The 20,557-nt window shown below is 40.2% G+C and overlaps 1 protein-coding gene across 1 annotated transcript in view; it reads left to right on the plus strand.

The window, feature by feature from the left end:
* The window catches only part of LOC122074455 (protein EXECUTER 1, chloroplastic), a 25,321-nt gene extending 4,839 nt beyond the window's left edge, over window positions 1-20,482 (plus strand). The window contains exons 5-12 of the mRNA XM_042639263.1: window positions 712-793; window positions 1,603-2,322; window positions 2,407-2,530; window positions 2,708-2,913; window positions 3,107-3,181; window positions 3,305-3,397; window positions 3,544-3,694; window positions 19,877-20,482. Of these exons, the coding sequence (XP_042495197.1) occupies window positions 712-793; window positions 1,603-2,322; window positions 2,407-2,530; window positions 2,708-2,913; window positions 3,107-3,181; window positions 3,305-3,397; window positions 3,544-3,636 (1,393 nt within the window). The 3' untranslated portion in view covers window positions 3,637-3,694; window positions 19,877-20,482. The remainder of the gene's footprint in view (window positions 1-711; window positions 794-1,602; window positions 2,323-2,406; window positions 2,531-2,707; window positions 2,914-3,106; window positions 3,182-3,304; window positions 3,398-3,543; window positions 3,695-19,876) is intronic.
* Window positions 20,483-20,557: the final 75 nt, after the last annotated feature.

Below are 20,557 nucleotides of genomic sequence, written 5' to 3' on the forward strand. Positions count from 1 at the left end.
GGGGGGGTGTAAATAAAGCCCAAGGAATATTTAACTCATGACCTCTTAATGGTGAGATATTGGTCCTAGCCAACTGAGCTGCCGCCTTGGGGTTGCTATTATTCTTCTTGAAATAATGTTGGGAACATTATTCTGTTGTTTCACTCTGTAAAGAATAGGGTGGCAATTTCTGTCCCAGTTCACCTAACCTGCTGAACCCATCTAAATAAGAAAACTGTCTATCATCAGGTTCAGCCCACCTGTCAGCTCAATTGTCAAATGGGGTGGGTTCAGTCATAGGGGGCATACCTGACGGGCCATTGCACTCCATCTTAGCTTGCTTGAACCTACCCAATCCCGTGTGATTATTATGGTTTTTAAAATTCTTACCAGGTTTGTCATTGCTACATGTTTTGAGGTTCCACGACAGAAATTGGAGTCCACCAGGGGGGGTAGAGAAAGGTCCGGACCGAATCCACATGATTATAATGGGTTGGATTTGGATTGAACCCACTCCAGCCAATCTAATAATTAGTGGTTCTGGGTTGAAACTGTTTCCTGACATTTTAGCTCTAGCTGCCCGGTTACCTCCCCTAGGGCTCAACAATTCTTGGTGGTTGAGTCCATTTCCCCTGACATTTTACCTTTTATTCTTTGCAACCTGCTTGCTATCTGTACTGTTAATCTGTGTTGGAAAGTTCATTAATTTAGATTACAATGCTCTTTTATCAGGCAGCTCGCTACAGCCACAGCTGGTGTTCCCCTGTTTGAGGTTTTTCTTACCATGAATGATAAAGGTGAATTTAAAAAACAGGTATGTACAACGAATTATGCAAGTTCTGTTTTATGGTATGCTGCATAAATTAAGTCTTTGCCTGCGGGGAAAATAAATGTAGATTATTTCGATGACCTTGGATATGCAGCGACTGATGTGTATACTTTTTGGATATGTTTAACTAATATATGGGCAGCAAAATTTTCATTGTAATGGAGACTAAAATTATTCTATATTTTTGTGTTATCTTCTTCTTCTTCTTCCCCTTTTATTTATTTATTTATGTTCAATGATAATTCTGAAAATAAATGGAAGAAAACAATGGTACTTATATTTTGTTTCCTGATTGTCGAGTGCATGTCCTTTATGTGTATCTAATAAAATTTTTGTCCTTCGTGCTGTCAATGCTGGGTTTTAAGTGTAGATGATAGCACATGGCCAAAGGTTTCCACGTGAACTTTTACCTTGAATGAACCATTAGGAGTGTTCTGCTTATAATGCATGAAACTTGTGTGCTGCTAAAATAGTTTTTTCTCGTTTTCCTCTTTATCCTTTTGATGGTGTCAGTTCTGTTTTAACTTTTAAATAGACGTGTTGGGCTGTAACCTGGCCATGGTCTTGTTAACAGTGCCATCCAAACTGTCCATTTCTCTGGTGGACCATCTGACCTGGATAATTGGACCATTTGGTCCACATTAGTACTTGTATGATATGATTGACCAATTTGGAAATTTGATACACTGTAATCGACTCCGCATCTATACAGTTTTACTTTTACCATAAAAGTGTAAGAAATTAGTGGTATATCATATTGTTCTATTGTTTGAAGGGAGTTGCATGTGTTTCAGGCAGTATACTTAAAGCAAAACAGAGGAAATGCAGGAGGGCCTTTAACAAAATTCTTCGGGTCATCTGATTCTAGTAATATCGTAAATCCACTAAATGATTCAACTGAAGGAGGAAGTAAATTATCTTCTACGAGTAGCGAGGATACAGAAGATGAAGAGGAAAGAGACGATGATTCTGATATGGCTGATGGACTGAACATTTTGCGGGATATGATTCCTGGTGTGAAGGTCAAAGTCGTGAAAGTAACAGCACCAGGGAAGGTAGATAGGGATCTGATCTCTAAGGTGATAGAAGATATTATGGAGGAAGAGGATGAAGAAAAAGATACAGAATCAGAAAGTGTGGAAACTGAAGATGAAGATAAAGCTGAGACTGACCAAGATAAAGATGAGGTTGAAAATGATACTAATGGTGGAATTGTTGATAGTACTGAGGAGGGAAGCGAAATGGCAGTGAAAGTTGTAATTGGTGGTCTTGTTCAAAAACCTTCAAGCAACATTACCCCCAAGGATCAACTTAGAGTGCCAGCTAGGTTAGAGAGGACAAGCAACTCATCATTTACATTTTCTATAGAGGAAGATAGCAGTAGGATGAAAGCTGGTAGTAAAGGGCATACTTCACCGGCTAAAAGCACTAGGCTTCGAGGTCCACGTAGCGTTGACCATGTTATGTCTGATCTTGCAAAGTTTATCATTGCCAGGGAGAAGATACCCATGAAGGTTGGTTTTTGCCTGTTAAGCAGTTATATTTTATCTGTGTGATTTATCATTTAAAATTATGATATTATATTTTGAACTATGCAGGTGCTGAAAGATGTTGGGGAATTGTTAAATTTTTCCATTACCCAGGCTCAAAAACGCCAATCTTTGTCTGGATCGACAGTTTTCAATCGCATTGATATACCTCCATCTTCTGATCCTCTCAGTGGTAATTTTATCAGAGCCTTTTGATCTTTTAGTTGTTGAGCAATATATGTTATACTTGTCTATTTATTTACTTTTTTTAGCCGTTAAATTCTTTATCATGGTTCTTGTCTGAGGCTTTAAAACCAAAATTTACTACTATTTTTTTTTTTTTTTTTGAGAAATCCATAATTTTATATAGGGCTATACATTGGTGCACATGGGCTGTACACCTCAGAAATCATTCATCTGAGGCGAAAAGTTGGTATGTGGCATGAGGATGGGACACAGAAGCCTCTAAATCTTGAAATTTGTGAGGATGGGACGCAAAAGCCTCCAAATCTTGAATTTTATGAGTATGTCGAAGCATTGAAGTTAACTGGGGATCCTTATGTTCCAGCTGGTCAGGTACTTCTGTCTGTTCCATTTCATGTTCAAACATGTCATTTGATTTTGTTTATACTATAACTTTACCTGTGGGCCAAGCATGTTGCTGTGTCAATGTTTTACCCTTATTATTGTTATGATGAAGTAGCTGTTATGTGTTAGTGTGTTGTACCCTTTCCAAGCCTTTGTGTAATGCAGTCTCTGGTTTTGACAGGTAGCATTCCGTGCAAAGGTGGGCAAACGATATCAGCTGCCTCACAAAGGAATAATCCCTGAGGAACTTGGAGTGGTATTATGTTGTTTTCTGGAGGATATCCCCTCCCTCTTTTCCTTTTTCCTGTTTTCATTCTTTGTATTTCTTTGGTTTCTCCTTCATAGTTGAAGATGTATGATGATTCAAATGGTTTCTCAGATTGCTCGATATAGAGGACAAGGCAGGCTTGCTGAACCTGGGTTCCGGAATCCTCGCTGGGTTGATGGTGAACTTGTCATTCTTGATGGAAAGGTTTTTGTGTTTCCTTTTCACCTCCTCCCTGGCATGTCAACCTCCTACTGTTTCTGTACTCATCTGCATCATTACATTGTATCAGTTCTAAAGTTCAGATACATTCTATCTTGTTTTGCTCCTAATGTATTGTGTTTAATGTGCAGTACATTAAAGGGGGGCCTGTTGTTGGATTTGTGTATTGGGCTCCTGAATATCATTTCTTGGTGTTCTTCAACCGGCTGAGGCTGCAGCAATAGATTCTTATTCTGTACATAGAGTCAGTAGAACGTTCCTACAGAGTTCAGAATTTGTTAGGTAAGATACTCTTCTGAAGAGTAATGCAAACTTTATCTTTAATTCCAAACATGGTGAAGATTATGTATTCTCTAAAGCATTATGGTTCCTTTCTTAATACTGTCAAGTAAGTGGATGTCATTCATAATTTTTTAATAGTTTAGTCTCTCCAGGAAATGACTGAGTTTCTTATCATGTTTTTGTGGTTGTTTAGCATGGAAATGAGGTGTATTACAACCACACTGACACAGTTGCTGGTATGCATTTGCATTGAGATTAAGATGGATATAAATAATAAAATAAGTCCTAGACTGCAATGCCAGTTGCTTTTCTATTAGGGTGCCTACTGTAAATTTTTAATTGGTGGATGTTATGTTATGCATCTGAAATTGGGTAGGGTCAGTTTTCTTGTTCATTATACATCGTCCTTGTATATACATGCGAGTTATGTATAGAATAACATAGTATACACGGGGTTCAATATAATAGATAGATAGAAATGAAAATAGATTCAGATCCTTTCCAGCTTGGGGGGTGCTGGGGATCTCCCAGTGAGGTCTCTCCAGCTGACACCTGTGCTGGAGAGGATCCAATGGCTGCAGCAACAAATGGGTAGGGAAGTGGACTAATCTCAGTTTTATCCTAACAAAAATATCACTGTTCTTTCTCTCTCTGGATATGTTTCTGAATCCCACATTTTTTGAACGGATAATGGCAGCGGTCATTGCAAGGGAGATCAGACGGTGAAACGTCCCGACGAAAACTTCAGAGAGCACTTGAGACACCTCTCACAGGGGGATCACTTTCGAGATTCAAAGGAAAAAAAAAAACTCCAGGAAACAATGGAGGAGAGAAAGAGCCCTCAGATATAAACAAGGAGGACGAAAGGAAAGAAAAAATTCCAGGAAAGAAATTGAACCTGTTACCCTTTCTGTATGACCTGGACAATGTTTGTGGTTTCCATTAGAAATAATTTTAATCCTTTTGAGGATTACTCCACACCTAGATCCTTGATGAGTTTAGGTCATTTCAGTTTTTAAAGATCATCTTTAGATAATTTCACAAGTAGCTAAACCCCCAATGGATATGAAAGACACTAATTAAAGTCTTTTAGCAGTCTAATGAAAAGTCAATACAATTACTCATTTTGGCCAATTGGCTTGGTCGCATGTAATCCATGAAAGATATTCCATCTGATGATCTTTCTTCTCTTCTTAAAGCCAAGGACCAGAAAACTGTTCATCAACTTCTTCTAATCAAATGTACATTATGATAATAATGCATTCATTATATCTTCTTTCACTTAAGAAGAAAAGCCAGACACAACATGAAGCAACTCATAGATTCAAATCGATGTTTATTAACTCAATGACAAGTTGTCTGCCCCACATGACTGGTTTCACCGCAGATACTGGTTTCAGAGGCTCTAGCTAGGACTCAAACATCCTTGCAAGATTTTATTCCCTCGTAGAAGTTAGGGAAGTGATAAACTGGAGTTCAGAATTGACGAATGGATGTTCATCTTCAATTGAAAATCCCACATTGAGCTTATCTTTCTGATTATCCAAAAGAGGTATTGAGTCTCTTTTGCAGTCCCGTTCCTGTATATGGGGTAAGTTCCTCCATTGGGGCCTTGTTTTCTTTAAGAATTTTGTCAAACAGCTTCTTTGTCATCTCACTCTGACCTTAATTAGAACAATACAAGGAAAACTGATTATTCTCCCCAAGATCGTTACATTCTGAATGATTTCTTTGTAGGTTTTCTAGGATGAGTCTCTGAAGCTTGAGGAAGACCAAGGCTGAAGCTGCCAAACCCTTCAATGCCATGAATTAGTGATGTAGCAGCGCTACGATGGATCGACCCAAACCCAGTCCAGAATCCAGACCCAAAACCAAATCCAATTTGGGATCAAAGTTACTGATTTGGGGATCAAGATTATTAAGATATTCTAGGATTTTATTTTATTTCAGAATATTTGTTTCATAATTGAGTCCTTATTTGCTTCTAATTCTGTTATCCTAGGTTTAGGAGATTTTATTTTTATCTTAGCCTTTGACTTTAATTAGAAAGTCTTAATTTTATTTTATTATAAATTAGACATGTAATTCAAGGGAAGAGTGAGTTGATTATTGAAGAAAGAATTAAGTTGTCAAAGACCTGCGTGGCTGTCTTCTCCCCCCCTCTCTTAATTCCTCTTTGTCCAACGAGACAACCCCCCTTTTTTTCTTCTTCCCTGCGCTCCCCTCTCTTCTCCTGCTCTCTCTCTCCCCTCCCCTCCCTTCTCTGTGAGAACTCCCCCTCTTCCCTGCGATCTCTCTTCTCCCCTCTCCTGTGTGGCTGCCTTTCTTCCCCTTCTTCACTTTCCTGCTGTATTTTCTCTTTTCTCTGGGATTACTCTGTTTCTGGTGACGATTACAGCTTTACATAAGTTCACTGATCTCCCTTGTGCTTGACCTACTTTGTCTGAAAATTTGTTCGAAGGTTCCCCTCCCTTGGGCAATTGAAACCCTAGTAGTTTGACCTCTGTTGAAGCCCCTACAGTGAGATTTGAGATCATGAACAAATCTGGCACCACCGCCCGATCTGTTTCAGCAGTCCCATATCTTGCTTTCACTGGTCGTCTAACCTTATGGTTGCTTGCAATCGAGAGCTTTATGAGTGCTGAATCTCTCCCTGAAGTTTCAGCCCCATCGGACCCCTATTGAGGGAGTTCCCTTCACCTGAGGACCCCCTGGACCTCCGCCCTGCTCCTCCTGGCTGGAGGTTGAAGACAACCATCGTGGGTTGTCAAGAAACCCCTTTTTAATCCCTCTTTCCCCTTAATACCCCTCTCTTTCTCCCATATTCTTCACTATCCTACTTTTACATCTGATTCCTAGCTTACCCTTTCTACTAGTGCTTTGTAAACCAATGCCAATGTCTTGAAGTTCTAACAAATTACAAGTTTGCCACCCTTGTGAATTTCAATTTATTTACAGGAATGCCATTCCTTTCTAAACATCAACATATTTACTAATTTTCCATCTAATCTTAGACCTAAATTGTTTAAGTCCTTAAGTGGGCCCACAACCATCCTTTCTGGAACTTTTGGGGCCCATCAGCCCCACATTATTTGGTATCAGAGGGGATTTCTTGTCAACTTGTTTACTTCAATGGTTGCTTACACCACCCCCTCATATGAATTGTGGACTCGGTTACTTCGACAAAATGAAGAGACATTGAAGATGGTTAGAGGTTACTTCGACAGAATGAAGAGACATTGAAGATGGTTAGAGCTTTCTAAGAAGAGTTGATTGCTAGTAGGATCGGAAGGGAAGCACAAGTTGTTATTCTCCAAGTCATTACCATAAGACTTGATGCCCTAGAGACACGTATTCTAAACCCCGGCGGACAGCAAAGTCACGTTATTCATGACATTGTGACGATACCTCGGGAACTATGCTCCAATCAACAGAATGAAGAAGCCTTGAAAGCTCTCCAAGCTAATCTAGAATTGCTTAAAGCTTCCCATCTAGAGACCATTATATCAAGCATTGCTGCCGATGCTGAAGATGAACTGGACAATCTGAAGAACTGATCGATGGCCCGATCACATTTATGACGCCCTGCCATCCGATTCTGATCAAAGTCATAACATTTGTTGACGACCATCAGAAGATCATGACGTTGATCGTGAAGTGCGCTGGATCTTTACCCCCTCATTGCCGTTGATCGAGGATGCTGATCGAGTGGTGCTGATCCTATCCTTCTACAAAACTCGTGGACGAGTTTTTCTAAACAACAGGGGAATTGATGTAGTAGCACTACGATGGATCGACGATCAAATGAGATCAGGCCATCGATCAGTTCTTCAGATGCATCCTTCATCGGATCGTCCAATTCATCTTCAACATCGACAGCAAAGCTTGATGTAATGGTCTCTAGATGGGAAGCTTTAAGCACTTCTAGATTAGCTTGGAGAGCTTTCAAGGCTTCTTCATTCTGTTGATGGGAACATGGTTCCCGAGGTATCGTCACAATGTCATGAATATCGTGACCTTGCTGTCCATCGAGGTTCAGAATATGTGTCTCTAGGGCATCAAGTCTTGTGGTAATGACCTGGAGGGTAACAACTTGTGCTTCCCTTTCTATCCTACTAGTAGGGGTGTCAATTCCTAAACCGAACCGGTAAAACCGATCGGATCGAACCGATAACAACACGGACCGAACCGAACCGAAGCCTTATTGGTTCGGTTCGGTTTCGAGTATTGCAACCCCAAAACCAAATCGAACCACACCGGAAACCGGATGAACCCGAAACCAAACCGAAACCGGCTCAAAACCCAGACCGAAACCGAAACACTCCAAAATTCATTAAAAAAAAATCAAAATTTGCATAGTTTTGTATACATTTGTATGGAAAGTCGAATCCAAACTAGACCAAAAACCAAAACCAACTCGGTTACAAATCGATTTAAGAAACCGAAGACAAACCAAAACCAAACCGCATCGAAACCGAAACCAAACCGAAACCGGAATTTCCTTATTGGTTCGGTTTCGGTTTCAACTTTCCCACACCGAAACCGACTCAACCCGGACCGAAACCGAGCCGAACCGATCGATTGACACCCCTACCTACTAGCAACCAACTCTTCTTGGAAAGCTCTAACCATCTTCAATGTCTCTTCATTCTGTCGAAGTAATCGAGTCCACAGTTCAGATGAGGGGGTGGTGTAAGCAACCATTGAAGTAAGCAAGTTGACAGGAAATTTCCTCTGATACCAAATAATGTGGGCCGGTGGGCCCCAAAAGTTCCAGGAAGGATGGTTGTGGGCCTACTTAAGGACTTAAACAATTTAGGTCTAAGATTAGATGGAAAATCAGTAAATATGTTGATGTTTAGAAGGGAGTGGCATTCCTGTAAATAAATTGAAGTTCACGAGGGTGGCAAACTTGTAATTTGTTAGAACTTCAAGACATTGGCATTGGTTTACAAAGCCACAGTAGAAAGGATAAACTAGGAATCAGATGTAAAAGTAGGATAGTGAAGAATATGGGAGAAAGAGAGGGGTATTAAGGGGAAAGAGGGATTAAAAAGGGGTTTCTTGATAACCCACTATGGTTGTCTTCAACCTCCAGCCAAGAGGAGCAGGGTAGAGATCCAGGGGGTCCTCAGGTGAAGAGAACTCCCTCAATAGGGGTCTGATGGGGCTGAAACTTCAGGGAGAGATTCAGCACTCATAAAGCTCTTGATTGCAAGCAACCATAAGGTTAGACGACCAGTGAAAGCAAGATCTAGGACTGCTGAAACAGATCGGGCGATGGTGCACAGACCAGGTTTGTTCATGATCTCAAATCTCACTGTAAGGGCTTCAACAGAGGTCAAGCTTCTAGGGTTTCAATCACCCAAGGGAGGGGAACCTTCGAACAAATCTTCAGCCAAAGTAGGTCAAGCACAAGGGAGATCAGTGAAATTATGTAAAGCTGTAATCGTTGCCAAAAATAGAGTAATTCTAGAGAAAGAAAATACAGCAGGAAAGTGAAGAAGAAGGGGAAGAAAGGCAGCCACGCAGGGGAGGGGAGAAGAGAGATCGCAGGGAAGAGGGGGGGTTCTCACAGAGAAGGAAGGGGAGGGGAGAGAGTGAGCAGGAGAAAGAAAGACAAGAGAAGAGAGGGGAGCGCAGGGAAGAAGAAAAAAAGGGGGGGTTGTCTTGTTGGACAAAGAGGAATTAAGAGGGGGGGGAGAAGACAGCCACGCAGGCCTTTGACAACTTAATTCTTTCTTCAATAATCAACTAACTCTTCCCTTGAATTACATGTCTAATTTATAATAACATAAAATTAAAACTTTCTAATTAAAGTCAAAGACTAAGGTAGAAATAAAATCTCCTAAACCTAGGCTAAAATTAGAAGCAAATAAGGACTCAAATAGGAAACAAATATTCTCAAATAAAATTATAGAAAATCTTAATAATCTTGAACCCCAAATTAGTAACTTTGATCCAAAATTGGATTTGGTTTTGGGCCTGGATTCTGAACCGGGTTTGGGTCGATCCATCGTAGCGCTGCTACATCAATTAGTTTGCGAGCTTGTTACCTCTCTTCTTTGAGAAGTTGGCTCTTTTCCAAAATCTTTAATACCCTCTCAAATCTCTTCCTGACAGTGAGGCCCCAATTAAATCTGAAGTCTGAACTAGAGAGAATTTTGAAAATTTCAGATTACAGGAACGGACCCTCTCATCAATATATTTAAAGCTCTCCATCTCTCGAATGACATCTTTATTAGTCTGAAACTCCTCTGCAACAGTCTCCGGTGCTTGAGTTGGAAAGTGTTCCTGTAAAAGATCAGTCTTATAGGAAGGATTTGGATCCATATCCAGCGCGCGCGTGCGAGAGAGAGAGAGAGAGAGAGAGAGAGAGAGAGAGTTTGTAAGGATAAAACTGAAATTAGTCCACTTACCTAGGGGTGTCAACGGTCCGGGTCGGTGCGGTTTCGGTCCGGTTCCACCGGTTTCGGTGTGAGTTTGGAAGTGACCGAAACCGACCCAATAAGGATTTATCGGTTTCGGTGCGGTTTGGGTTCGGGTTGGTACCAGTTTAGATTTATTAGGCTCATTTCGGTTTGGATCGGTTTTTTAAACCGGTATGGAGCCATTAGGAAACAACCAAATGATGAATTGTTGAACTTCGATTTCTTAAATCGATTTGTAACCGGGTTGGTTTTGATTTTTGGTCTAGTTTGAATTCGATTTTCCATACAAATGTATACAAAACTATTCAAATTTTAATTTTTTTAATGAATTTTGGAGTGTTTCGGTTTCTTACCGGTTTGGTTTCGGTTTCGGTCCGGGTTTTGAGCCGGTTTCGATTTGGTTTCGGGTTCATCCGGTTTTCGGTGCGGTTCGGTTTGGTTTTGGGGTTACAATACTTGAAACCGAACCGAACCAATAAGGCTTCGGTTCGGTTCGGTCCGGGTTGTTATCGGTTCGGTCCGGCCGGTTTTACCGGTTCGGTTTAGGAATTGACACCCCTACACTTACCTATTTATTGCTCAGAAGTTGGGTACTCTCCAGCACAGGTGTTAGCTGGAGGGACCTCACTGGGAAGTCCCCAACCACCCCCCCCGGCTGTGGAGAGGATCTGAGTCCATTGAAAACACACTCTGCACCCACATGGACACCCTTCGACCCAAGTGGCAGAGGTAAACTTTGAAAAGGTTCACCTTGGGAGTGAATCCTATGTACTTATTTATCTATATGATTTTCATTTTTGAATACTATTATCTTATTAGATTAGTGGTTTAAGTTGCTTCCTTTTATCAGTAAGCTTAGTCCACCCTGATGTGGTTGGGTAATTGGAGGAAGATATCTTCCAGAAGAAGGAAGATATCTTCCAGAAGAAGGAAGATTACCTTCCAGAATATTTTCTAGATTTAGTGGATATTGACCAACTTGGTTTAAGGAAAGTAGTAGTCATCGAGTTACTGATTTAAAGGAAGATGTTTCCAGACTTACGCCAGCTAGGTGGAGATCTTTTTGGATGTTGGTTGCTCATGATTGTGGACTTCTAGAAGATCCCAAACCATTCCCTGAGAATTAGACCCCTCCCAATCAAACCATTTCTTTGAAGCAAACATGGAGCTAAGTCCAGACTTCTTCGTGTCAAAGCTCTTTAACGCGATATAGTTTGTTGTGAATCTTGTCAACCTTGGCCTCACCAAGTCATCACCACATTTGCTCCTCAACAAATGTAGAGCAAATCCATGGTTGTATACATAGGTAGTCACCTGCCTTGCTTTTTTAAGAACATTTTTTACAATCTTCAAATTTCCTATGTCTTTCAACATGAGATCAATACAATGGTGATGCAAATAAGCCTTGGGTTGGGTTTTGTATATGTTGAGCCTTTGATCCGATGGGTTTTTTTTGTAATGGGCCACTTTAATGGGCCTAAAATATGGGTAGAAAGTAGGAAAACAATGATTTAGTTCATTAGTTTAGTTAGGGTCTTGTTTGAGTCTATTTCCTTTGTTATTTCGGTTTTCTAGTCAGTTTAGGTTTCCCAATTAGTTAAGAATTGGGTTAAACCTTTCCTTCTTAGTGCTTGAGTCTTCTATGTAAGTTTGTAAGGGGCTACAACATTGAACACGAATTTATTAATGAAAAAAAAAAAAAAGTTGGCTTATGCTGTTGTGCTGTGGGATGCAGTTGGGTGAGATGCCCTAGGTGAGATACCTAAACCAGAGGGGTGAGATGCCCATTGAAGACCCTCCATCGAATTCTCCTTCTCAATCCTCCATCGAATTCTTTCTTATCTTATTTTCCTTTTATTTGTTTGCTGTGAGAGAGTGTTTGAGAGCTAGAACCAAGCCTATTGGGGAACATCTTCTCTATTCAGCCAGAATTTCAGATCATGCCTGGGATTAGGATCACTTGTGATTCTAGTTCTACATTAAATGGGCTGTACAGGGAGTCCAAAATAGATGGTGCCTAGAATTGTTCATTAGTTTTTCCCCAGCTTTCTTGAAATTGTTCCCATTGTCGGTGACTACCTGAATCACATTCTTTACCCCAACATCCTTAACCACCTCTTTCAACAACTTGTAAATGTATTTTGCATCGTTCTTGTCACTAGATGCATCAACTGACTTGAGGAAGACAGTCCTTCCATCACAGTTTACCATGAAATTGATGATGGACCATTTTGTGGGTCCAGTCCATCCATCACACATCATAGTTACTCCATAGTACTCCCACATGGGCTTTAACTTCTCAATGTAATCCACTAACTCTTGCTTCTACTTGGGCAAATAAATATTGTACATCTCATATGCATTGGGCCCCTTCACACCTGGCCCAACCCTACAATCTCACCCAACATGTTTTGGTAATATGATCCTGTGGTAACATTGGCTGGGATGTTATGGTAGAAAGCCCACTTGGAGAAAGCGATTCCCAGTTCCTCCTTTACATTGGTCCACACCTGTTTGAGCTTTAATTGTCTTGAGTCCTGCTTCCGAAATAGTGTAGGGTCAGCCTAAAGGACCTCAACATTACAGCTATAAGCTGGTGGTGGGGTTTAGAGCCTCACACTTTGGGACTTCCTCAATGGACACTCAGGCTCTCTATGTCTCAACCTCCTCTTCTTTTATGTCTTAGGGTCTTCTTCAGCCTGTCTAGATGAACCAGCTACCCTAGCCCTTTGGACACGTCTCTCCTTATCAATGCTAAAATGGGCTTTGCCCACTACCTTTGCCCACAGTTGTTCAGCCTTGTGTTGTTTCTACATCATCTAAGTTAGGCTCATCACTGTCATAATCTTGCTCCCCCAACTCTGACAACGTCTCTAGACAAGCTTCATGAAATTCTTCCCTAATTGCCCTCTTCTCCTTTGTCTTCTCCTTCCCTCCTCTTAGATGCTCTATCATATTCCTTTTTACTTTAGTTTAGTGGCCCCACCTCCCCCATTTTTTTGTGACAATAATTACATTTTGATTTCCTCCTCTCAACTATAAGAGGTCTCCCATTAAGTCATGCAATGTCCCCACCTTTGTCAGCCATTATGTAATACTAAAAACCTTGGTACCAGCACTATTCCAAGAAAAAAGAGAACGATGATTAACATACACATTAATTATGGCTCTTAAAAATTAAATATTATTATAAATTCTCCACTATGGCAGGACAGTTATATGCCCAACTATGACATATGGAGCGGAGTGTTAGTCAAGAAGAGTGATCTGAATAAATAGCGTAACGGAGATGAGGATGTTGAGAGGGTTGTGCAGCAAGACCAGAAGAGATAAAGTAAGGAATGAGGGTATTAGAAACCAGTTAGGGGTTGCACTAATCTAGGATAAGCTTTGGGAGAGCCGGTTAAGATGGTATGGTCATGTGCAACGGAGATTTACGGATGCCCTAGTAAAAAAGAGTGACTAGATTCATTCGGAGGGAGCCAGAAGAGGTAGGGGTAGGCCTAAAATGACTATTGAAGAAGTGCTAAGAAAGGATATGCATATGATAGGGCCTGATTCTAGTACGACCACAGATAGAGTTTTGTGGAGGACAAGGACCCGTATAGCTGACCCCTTGTAGGGGATGTTCCTGTGATGCGTATTTGACTACTGCTTTATTTTATTCTTTACCTCCTTTTTTACTTCATTTTAACTCTCTTATGTTGCGTCTTTTTATTTCTTTTCTTATGAGATCCATGTAGCCGACCCCATTTAGTTAGGATAAGGTTATGGTTGTTGTATAAATTCCCCACTAAGAATTACATTTGTTGCCTTTCCTTTTTTAAATTAATTTAAAAACATCACATTATTAATCAATCTTAATTGTAAATGGATTTCTAATAAATTCAATAAATTTTTTGATTTTTCAAACCCTAACAAAATATTTTTCACACTTTGATACTAGTCATGTTGGCCTTGCTTCTTTCTATGTTGGAGTAGTAGAATAGGAGCTGAGACAAGCACCAACTGTAACCAGGGATGACGTTCGATCATCCCCACTCTCATCTGCTGTCTCGCACCAACCTTCTACTGTTGCGCTGTCTCTTCCATCTTATCTGTGTTATCTCCTTGCCTGCCTGAGGCCTTCCTTTTTTAGTAGCGGATTGGTACGTAGGAATATTATTAGAATGTCCCCGGAAAAGCTAACTATTTTCATTTTTTAAATAATTTCAGCAAATATTTAATTCTATTTCAAAAAAAAAAAAACTGACGCTGTCACGCCATAGATCGGCTAACATATATTAAATTGAATACTATACATCAAATATTAACCCTACTCTTTACAAATATATGTTGTAGGAAAGTGTTTTTTTAAAAATGGAAAAAAAATTAACATGCAAAAAAAAAAATCCAACACCATGAATGCGTAGATCGGGTCATTCTAACTAACATATAAAAATTTGACATTGTTCTACTATATTTACAAGTATATTGTAAAAAAAAATTGATTTTTTGGGAAAATGGGTTTTACCTTTTTTGCTTTAAGAACCTTCCTTGGGTAGATGTGCTTTGGTTGTGTAAGATCCAAAAGTTTAGAATGAAGGTTTGATGGAGAAATCCCCAAATGGATGATTTCCAAAATTTCCCACTTCTCACCGTCGAAATAGGGGAGACAAGGTCAAATTATTGTGAAAGAGCTTGTTTCCCACTTGAGAAACCCTTTTGTAAGGGATGGTTGGATCAATCTGGTCAAACACGTCGGGTTGGTCGAAATTTCCCAAAATGTGTTGAAATGGCTCAAAATAAGGTACTTTTTATTAGTACAAGGTGATTTCGTCTCGGTTTTTAGTGAAATGGTCGAAATTGTAGATCGCGACAATTTTGATCATTTCGGTCGAAATATTGAACCATGGTTTGGTGTTGATCTGAGGTCTGGCTTTGGTTCTTTGATTGATCTTCAATTTTGAACCTAGTTAACGGACTTGATTTATGAATTTGGCTGTGATTCATTAAGCCGATTTGATCATGTACATGATCTTGCCTGGGGTTAGGTCCTTCGTGCCCCATCCTTACATTATTTTCTATTTTGAAAATTATTTTCATGTTAGATTAGAGGTTTAAGTTGCTTCCTATTTATACGGTTGGTCCTGTGGTAACATGAGCGGCATGATTCTTGAGTTCACTATTCTTGGAACTGCCCATTAAGACTTCTGTTGCCCAGCATAAGTGCAAGACCATGCCTAGCCTAGTGGCCTTGGCTTGCCCAATCATTGTATATTGTGTCAGCTTGGCCACATTTCATTTTGGTCCACCAAAGTGTCAGCTGGGCCTATTTAGTAATTGCTATTCCCAATCTTTGAATCTTTGGTCCGTGGTTGTCACGACTAGGCGAGCTAAGGCATTGGAGGGATGCCCAGACAACAAGGTGATGTAGGGATAGATTTGACAACCAAACCAGTCCCAAAACTGCAGGAACTTTTAGACTAGAGAACAACCAGATTACACCCCACAAACCACTATAATCAGACCAACAGAAAATAGAAGTAACAGTATATAACGATCTCAGAAAACCAGTAGCAAGTAAGTCAGACCAGTAGTAGTCAGATAGGATCAAACCAGGGGCTGAAATCAGTACAAATAAGTGCAAGGAACTTGTATTCAATGACTGATATCATAAAACAGCAGTGACAAACAACCCAGACCAATCGATCTCAGTACGCAATACCACTTAGGTCAGATATTAGTTGATCAAATAAATAAAACCAGCAGCAATAAAATGAGGTGACAGTCCCAAATCAACAGCAGGAACCACAGAAACAGAATAGGACAAACCAAAGCAATTGATTCTGGTTCTGTTCTTAAAAAAATCACTACAGGACAAAATATGAGAGAGTTTGAATATCTCTTTAATGGCTGCACAGAATCAGCCCAGATATGGATCGATCCTTAGTGGGGAATAGGAGAACAATCGATCAGAATTTCAGCCTTAACAGACACTTCTAGCAACTACAACAGACAGGGCCGATGGTACTTCTACAGGGAATTCTGGGCAGAAAACTTTAAACAATAAATACTTGATTGTAACAGCAGTAGATCTCTGAGAAGAACACTTGAAATTGTTGAGAAAAATAATAAAACTTGAGAGGCCTCCTGGACTTCTCGCCGCAAGGAGTCGCTTGGATCAAACACCAAACCCAATACCTTGATCAGACACAAGGAAATTCTCTTGCAGATAAAGCAGCAGCAGCAGCCATGTATTTTGTCAAAATCGTGGCTCATTAAAAGAGCCATCATCTTTATTTATAATGATGGGGAGGGTTTACAAGTAATAGTAACTTAGGGTTTCTAAATCTGAGTTACTAAAAATTGATTACAAGAAGTTACTAAAAACTGGAAATTAGAATCTAATGACAATAGAAACTAGTCTAGACAGAAATTAGAAACTAACAATGACTTGAAATTATAAACTAATTTAGGACTTCAAAATAGAAACTAAATAACTAATTAGTAACCCCATCAGCAGCCCAAACCGTGGGCTGACTTGGACCAGATCTAGGTCGACCTAGTCAACCACTTGGGTCGACCTTGGTCTTGGTTCTCCTTGTGTAAACCCTTGTTGGAACTGCATCACAAGGTGCTTGTCTAGGTGTGCAATTTATGATTTTATGTAATATAGTAATGATAATTTTATATAATTATGCTTATATGTAGCATAAAAGTAGTGGGCAGACCTCGGCGCAACAGTAAGGGTGCTCATTGCGACCTAGTGGTCGTGGGTTCTAGTTGGGAAACAGCCTATTCGAGAAGTTGGGGTAAGGCTGCGTACACTATGACCCTCGCCAAACCCCGTAGTGGCTGGAGCCTCATGCTCTGGTTATTCCCTTTTTATATGTAACATAAAAGTCATATCAATGCAATATGATATAATTATGCAAGTAATGATCTAATATGAGAAAACCGACATATAATAAACAAAGCATAGGATATAATATAGCATATTCTTATAAATAATAATAATAAAAAATAAATAAAACAACAACAAAGCCATATCCCAACTTAATGGGGTTCGCCTATATGGATCCAAATAAGACAAGGAAAAGTAAAAGTGAAAGGAAACAACCAATGCTGAAAACAGTAGTGAAGTAGTACACAACAACTATATAGGGTCTGCTACCATGATCCTAGCCCTCTAATCCACTCTATTCTCGGCCATACTTGGGACAATGCCTAAACTGTGCATGTCTTTCCTCACAACCTCTCCTATGGTCATTTTTGGCTTGGCTTGGCTTGCTCTTTTGGATCCTTCTATCTGGATTAGATCACTCATCGTCATTGGAGCATTTGACGGCCTCCGTTGAACTTGGCCATACCATCTCAAAAGATTTTCCTGAAGCTTGTCATTTATTGGGGCAACTCCCAAATCTACTCTAATGCAATCATTCTTTACCTTATCCTTCCTAGTTTTCCCGTACATCCACCATAATATTCTCATCTCTGCTACACATTGCTTATCAACAGCCTAGCATTTTGATCCGTACATCATAATTAGCCGTATGACTATCCTATAGAACTTTCCTTTAAGTTTTACAAGGACATGTCAGTCACTCAAAACTTTGGACGCATCTCTCCACTTCATTCATCCCACTTTAATTCTATGTGACATATCATCCTCTATATCGCCTTCTTTATTTATGATAGATCCCAAGTATCTAAAAAAAGTCACTTTGCAGTATCTCCCTCCCCTTAATAGTCACCATGTCGTTATCCATCGTAGTGTGACTAAAGTTACACATCACATATTCCGTCTTTGTTCTACTAATCTTAAAGCCTCTCGATTCTAATGTAAATATAATTCAACGTAAAATCGTGAAGTGTCAACAAGCCTTGGATCCAATAAAGAGCCTGGATGCCTTGACAACTATGCTCTAGTCCACACCTAGAGATCCTTGGTCATTCTATAACCTTCTAAATCACTTCTGGATGGTAAGGCCCCATTTGGATGGAGGGGTTTTGGTGGGGTGGGACTGAACTGTGAGGGAAAGTTTATAGACTTCTCTAAAAACTTTGGAAAATGTGTTTGGATAGCAGGGGTGGGAAAGTTCTTATACAACCTCTGCAAGTCAGGTTTTCCTCATTGATTCGGTGTCTTCAGCAGCCCACACCCTTTTGAAGGCCCACCAAAAGCTGGAGGACTGTGAGGGGAAGATGGAGGGAATTGTTGCTATGGTCTGCTTGTCTCTTTCTCTCTCCCTCTCTCTCTCTCTCTCTTGGATTGGAAGCTCTTTCTCTTTCTTACCGATTTCAATCCTCCAAAAGCTGTTATTGAACCTGGAAGACCATGAGCCCCCCTTATTATCCTCCCCCTCTCTGTTTCTCTCTCCCTTCCCTGTGCCAAAAACCACTGCTTTGCCCTCTCTCTTCCTTCTCTGTAGTGGCCTCTGAAGTATGGGTTTTGATGGGTTTGAGAGAAGATAAATCAAGACCTGCATCGTATCAGGCCATGGTGAAGCTGATGATGGGCCAGCTGAGTGAGGATGAGGCCATGGTGAAGCTGACAACGGACAAGCTTTGTCTCTGCTCATTGTTCTTATCTCCGAGTCTCGATGAGTCCACCAACAGAACATCCCCTGGGGATGATGTGAGTTATGTTTCTCTGAGTCTTGGTATTTGGTTCTGTAGAAATGGACCATGCAAAAGATGATGCAAGGTGTCCTTCAAAGTCCAAACCATTTCCCTGTAAATGATGCCCAGCGAGTAGTAGAAGAAGCTGAGGTCGACAAAGACTATGATGAGCTAAACAATTATTACCGAACGATTGAAGCAGATGAGGAGGATTCTGAAAGGCACAGGAAAAAATGGAAATTCAAGAATTTAGCTTTAGGTTTTGAGTTTGCAACACACGTAGCAACGCCGCTGCTGCTGCAGCTCCTCCCCTGAAACTATCTTTTGGTGCCTGGAATTCCCCAGCTGATTGGACAGAACATGGGACTTTTGTTTTAGATGCTTGGGGGGATAATTTTCTTCAGCTTGGGAGAAAGAGTTTTTGTTTTAATGAATGGCTTAAAGTTGCCGATAAGGTCTCAAAAGAGTAAAATATTTTTAGGACAGTCAGACGGTGTCAGTCATCTGGATACATTGAAGAAGAATGCAAGGAGAAGATGGGATTAGCAGAACCAGCAGTACCACCAGTTCACCAGTAAATGGTGTGGAATGAGCAGAGAACTTCTGGGAACTCCACCCACGATTCCTATCACATTTCCGTCCCCACTCTTAGCTATGTATTTCTCTCTCTCTGGAACATCCCCCAACCAATGGATATGGGATGGGAATGCTACTATGATTCTCTTTTCACTTCCCTTCCCATTTCTTTCCCTATGGGACCCACCCCCACAATTATCTCACCCCACACTCCCCGCTATCCAAACAGGGCCTAAGGGAAAGGTGTGGAAAAAGAAAGGGGGGAAAAAAAAAACAGAAAAAGCAAATTGTGTAGGTCACAGAAACAAATTCAAGTAATAGTTATATTTGTCTGACTGGGCGTATTTTTGCTCATCTTTGGAATGTCTTATCTGAGTCCCATTAAACAGTGGATTCTAACTGACCATTCATACTTGTTGGGAAAAAAATCCATGCATTTATTATTTCAGATTTCCATTAAATGACCAATGCAATTGAAATAAGTATCAAGAAGTATTAGTTGATATTAGTTGATAATACTGGTGAAAGCCAATATCTAAGGTTTTCTTTATTTGCTCCATTCTTTTTGCAGTTGGACATGGACAATGTATATTCAGTAAGGCGGTCTTCCCTTTTACGTCTTTTTCCACTCCAGTAGGGCATTGGCCGAAGAGAAGTTTCTTGGTGAGACTTTCATCAATGACTTGCTGACAGGTGCACATGTAAGCATTACTCATCTCCCGGGACTATCTTCTTGCTCCACTTTTCAACTCCTTTTCACTGCCAACATCATGTCAATTTTGACTGCATTCTATTGTATATCATGGTGCTATGAAGTCACTAGATGGCTGAAATTGACAGCAAATTTATCAGAACATCTTTTATATGTTTTAGGGCGGTAGGGAGGTAGGAATCATGAGAACCATGGAGAAAAACTAATACCTGAGAATCTTTTTTTTTTTTAATAAAATTATTACCAGTCTACGACTTTTGTAGGTGGTTGCAGCTATATTCATTATGCAAACAAGCAAATTATTGATTTAGAAAAATTGCTAATGTAAGAGGGTTGCCGTCAACTAAAGGTGCTAACTTGTATGGTTAGGTTCCTTACAGAGTTGTCAATTGGAATATATTGTATCGACAGTTTAAGCATTCGAGTCGGCTTTATTATTATTATTATTAGTCTTACTCCATCAAAGCCTTGGGTGTTCTGCTTTGCGAGGTTTTATATGTTTTTATTTTCTGGCTTGTCTGATCTCCTATCTCTCACAAG

The sequence above is a fragment of the Macadamia integrifolia genome, chromosome 3 (genome assembly GCF_013358625.1).
Source record: "Macadamia integrifolia cultivar HAES 741 chromosome 3, SCU_Mint_v3, whole genome shotgun sequence".
Classification (NCBI taxonomy): Eukaryota; Viridiplantae; Streptophyta; class Magnoliopsida; order Proteales; family Proteaceae; genus Macadamia; species Macadamia integrifolia.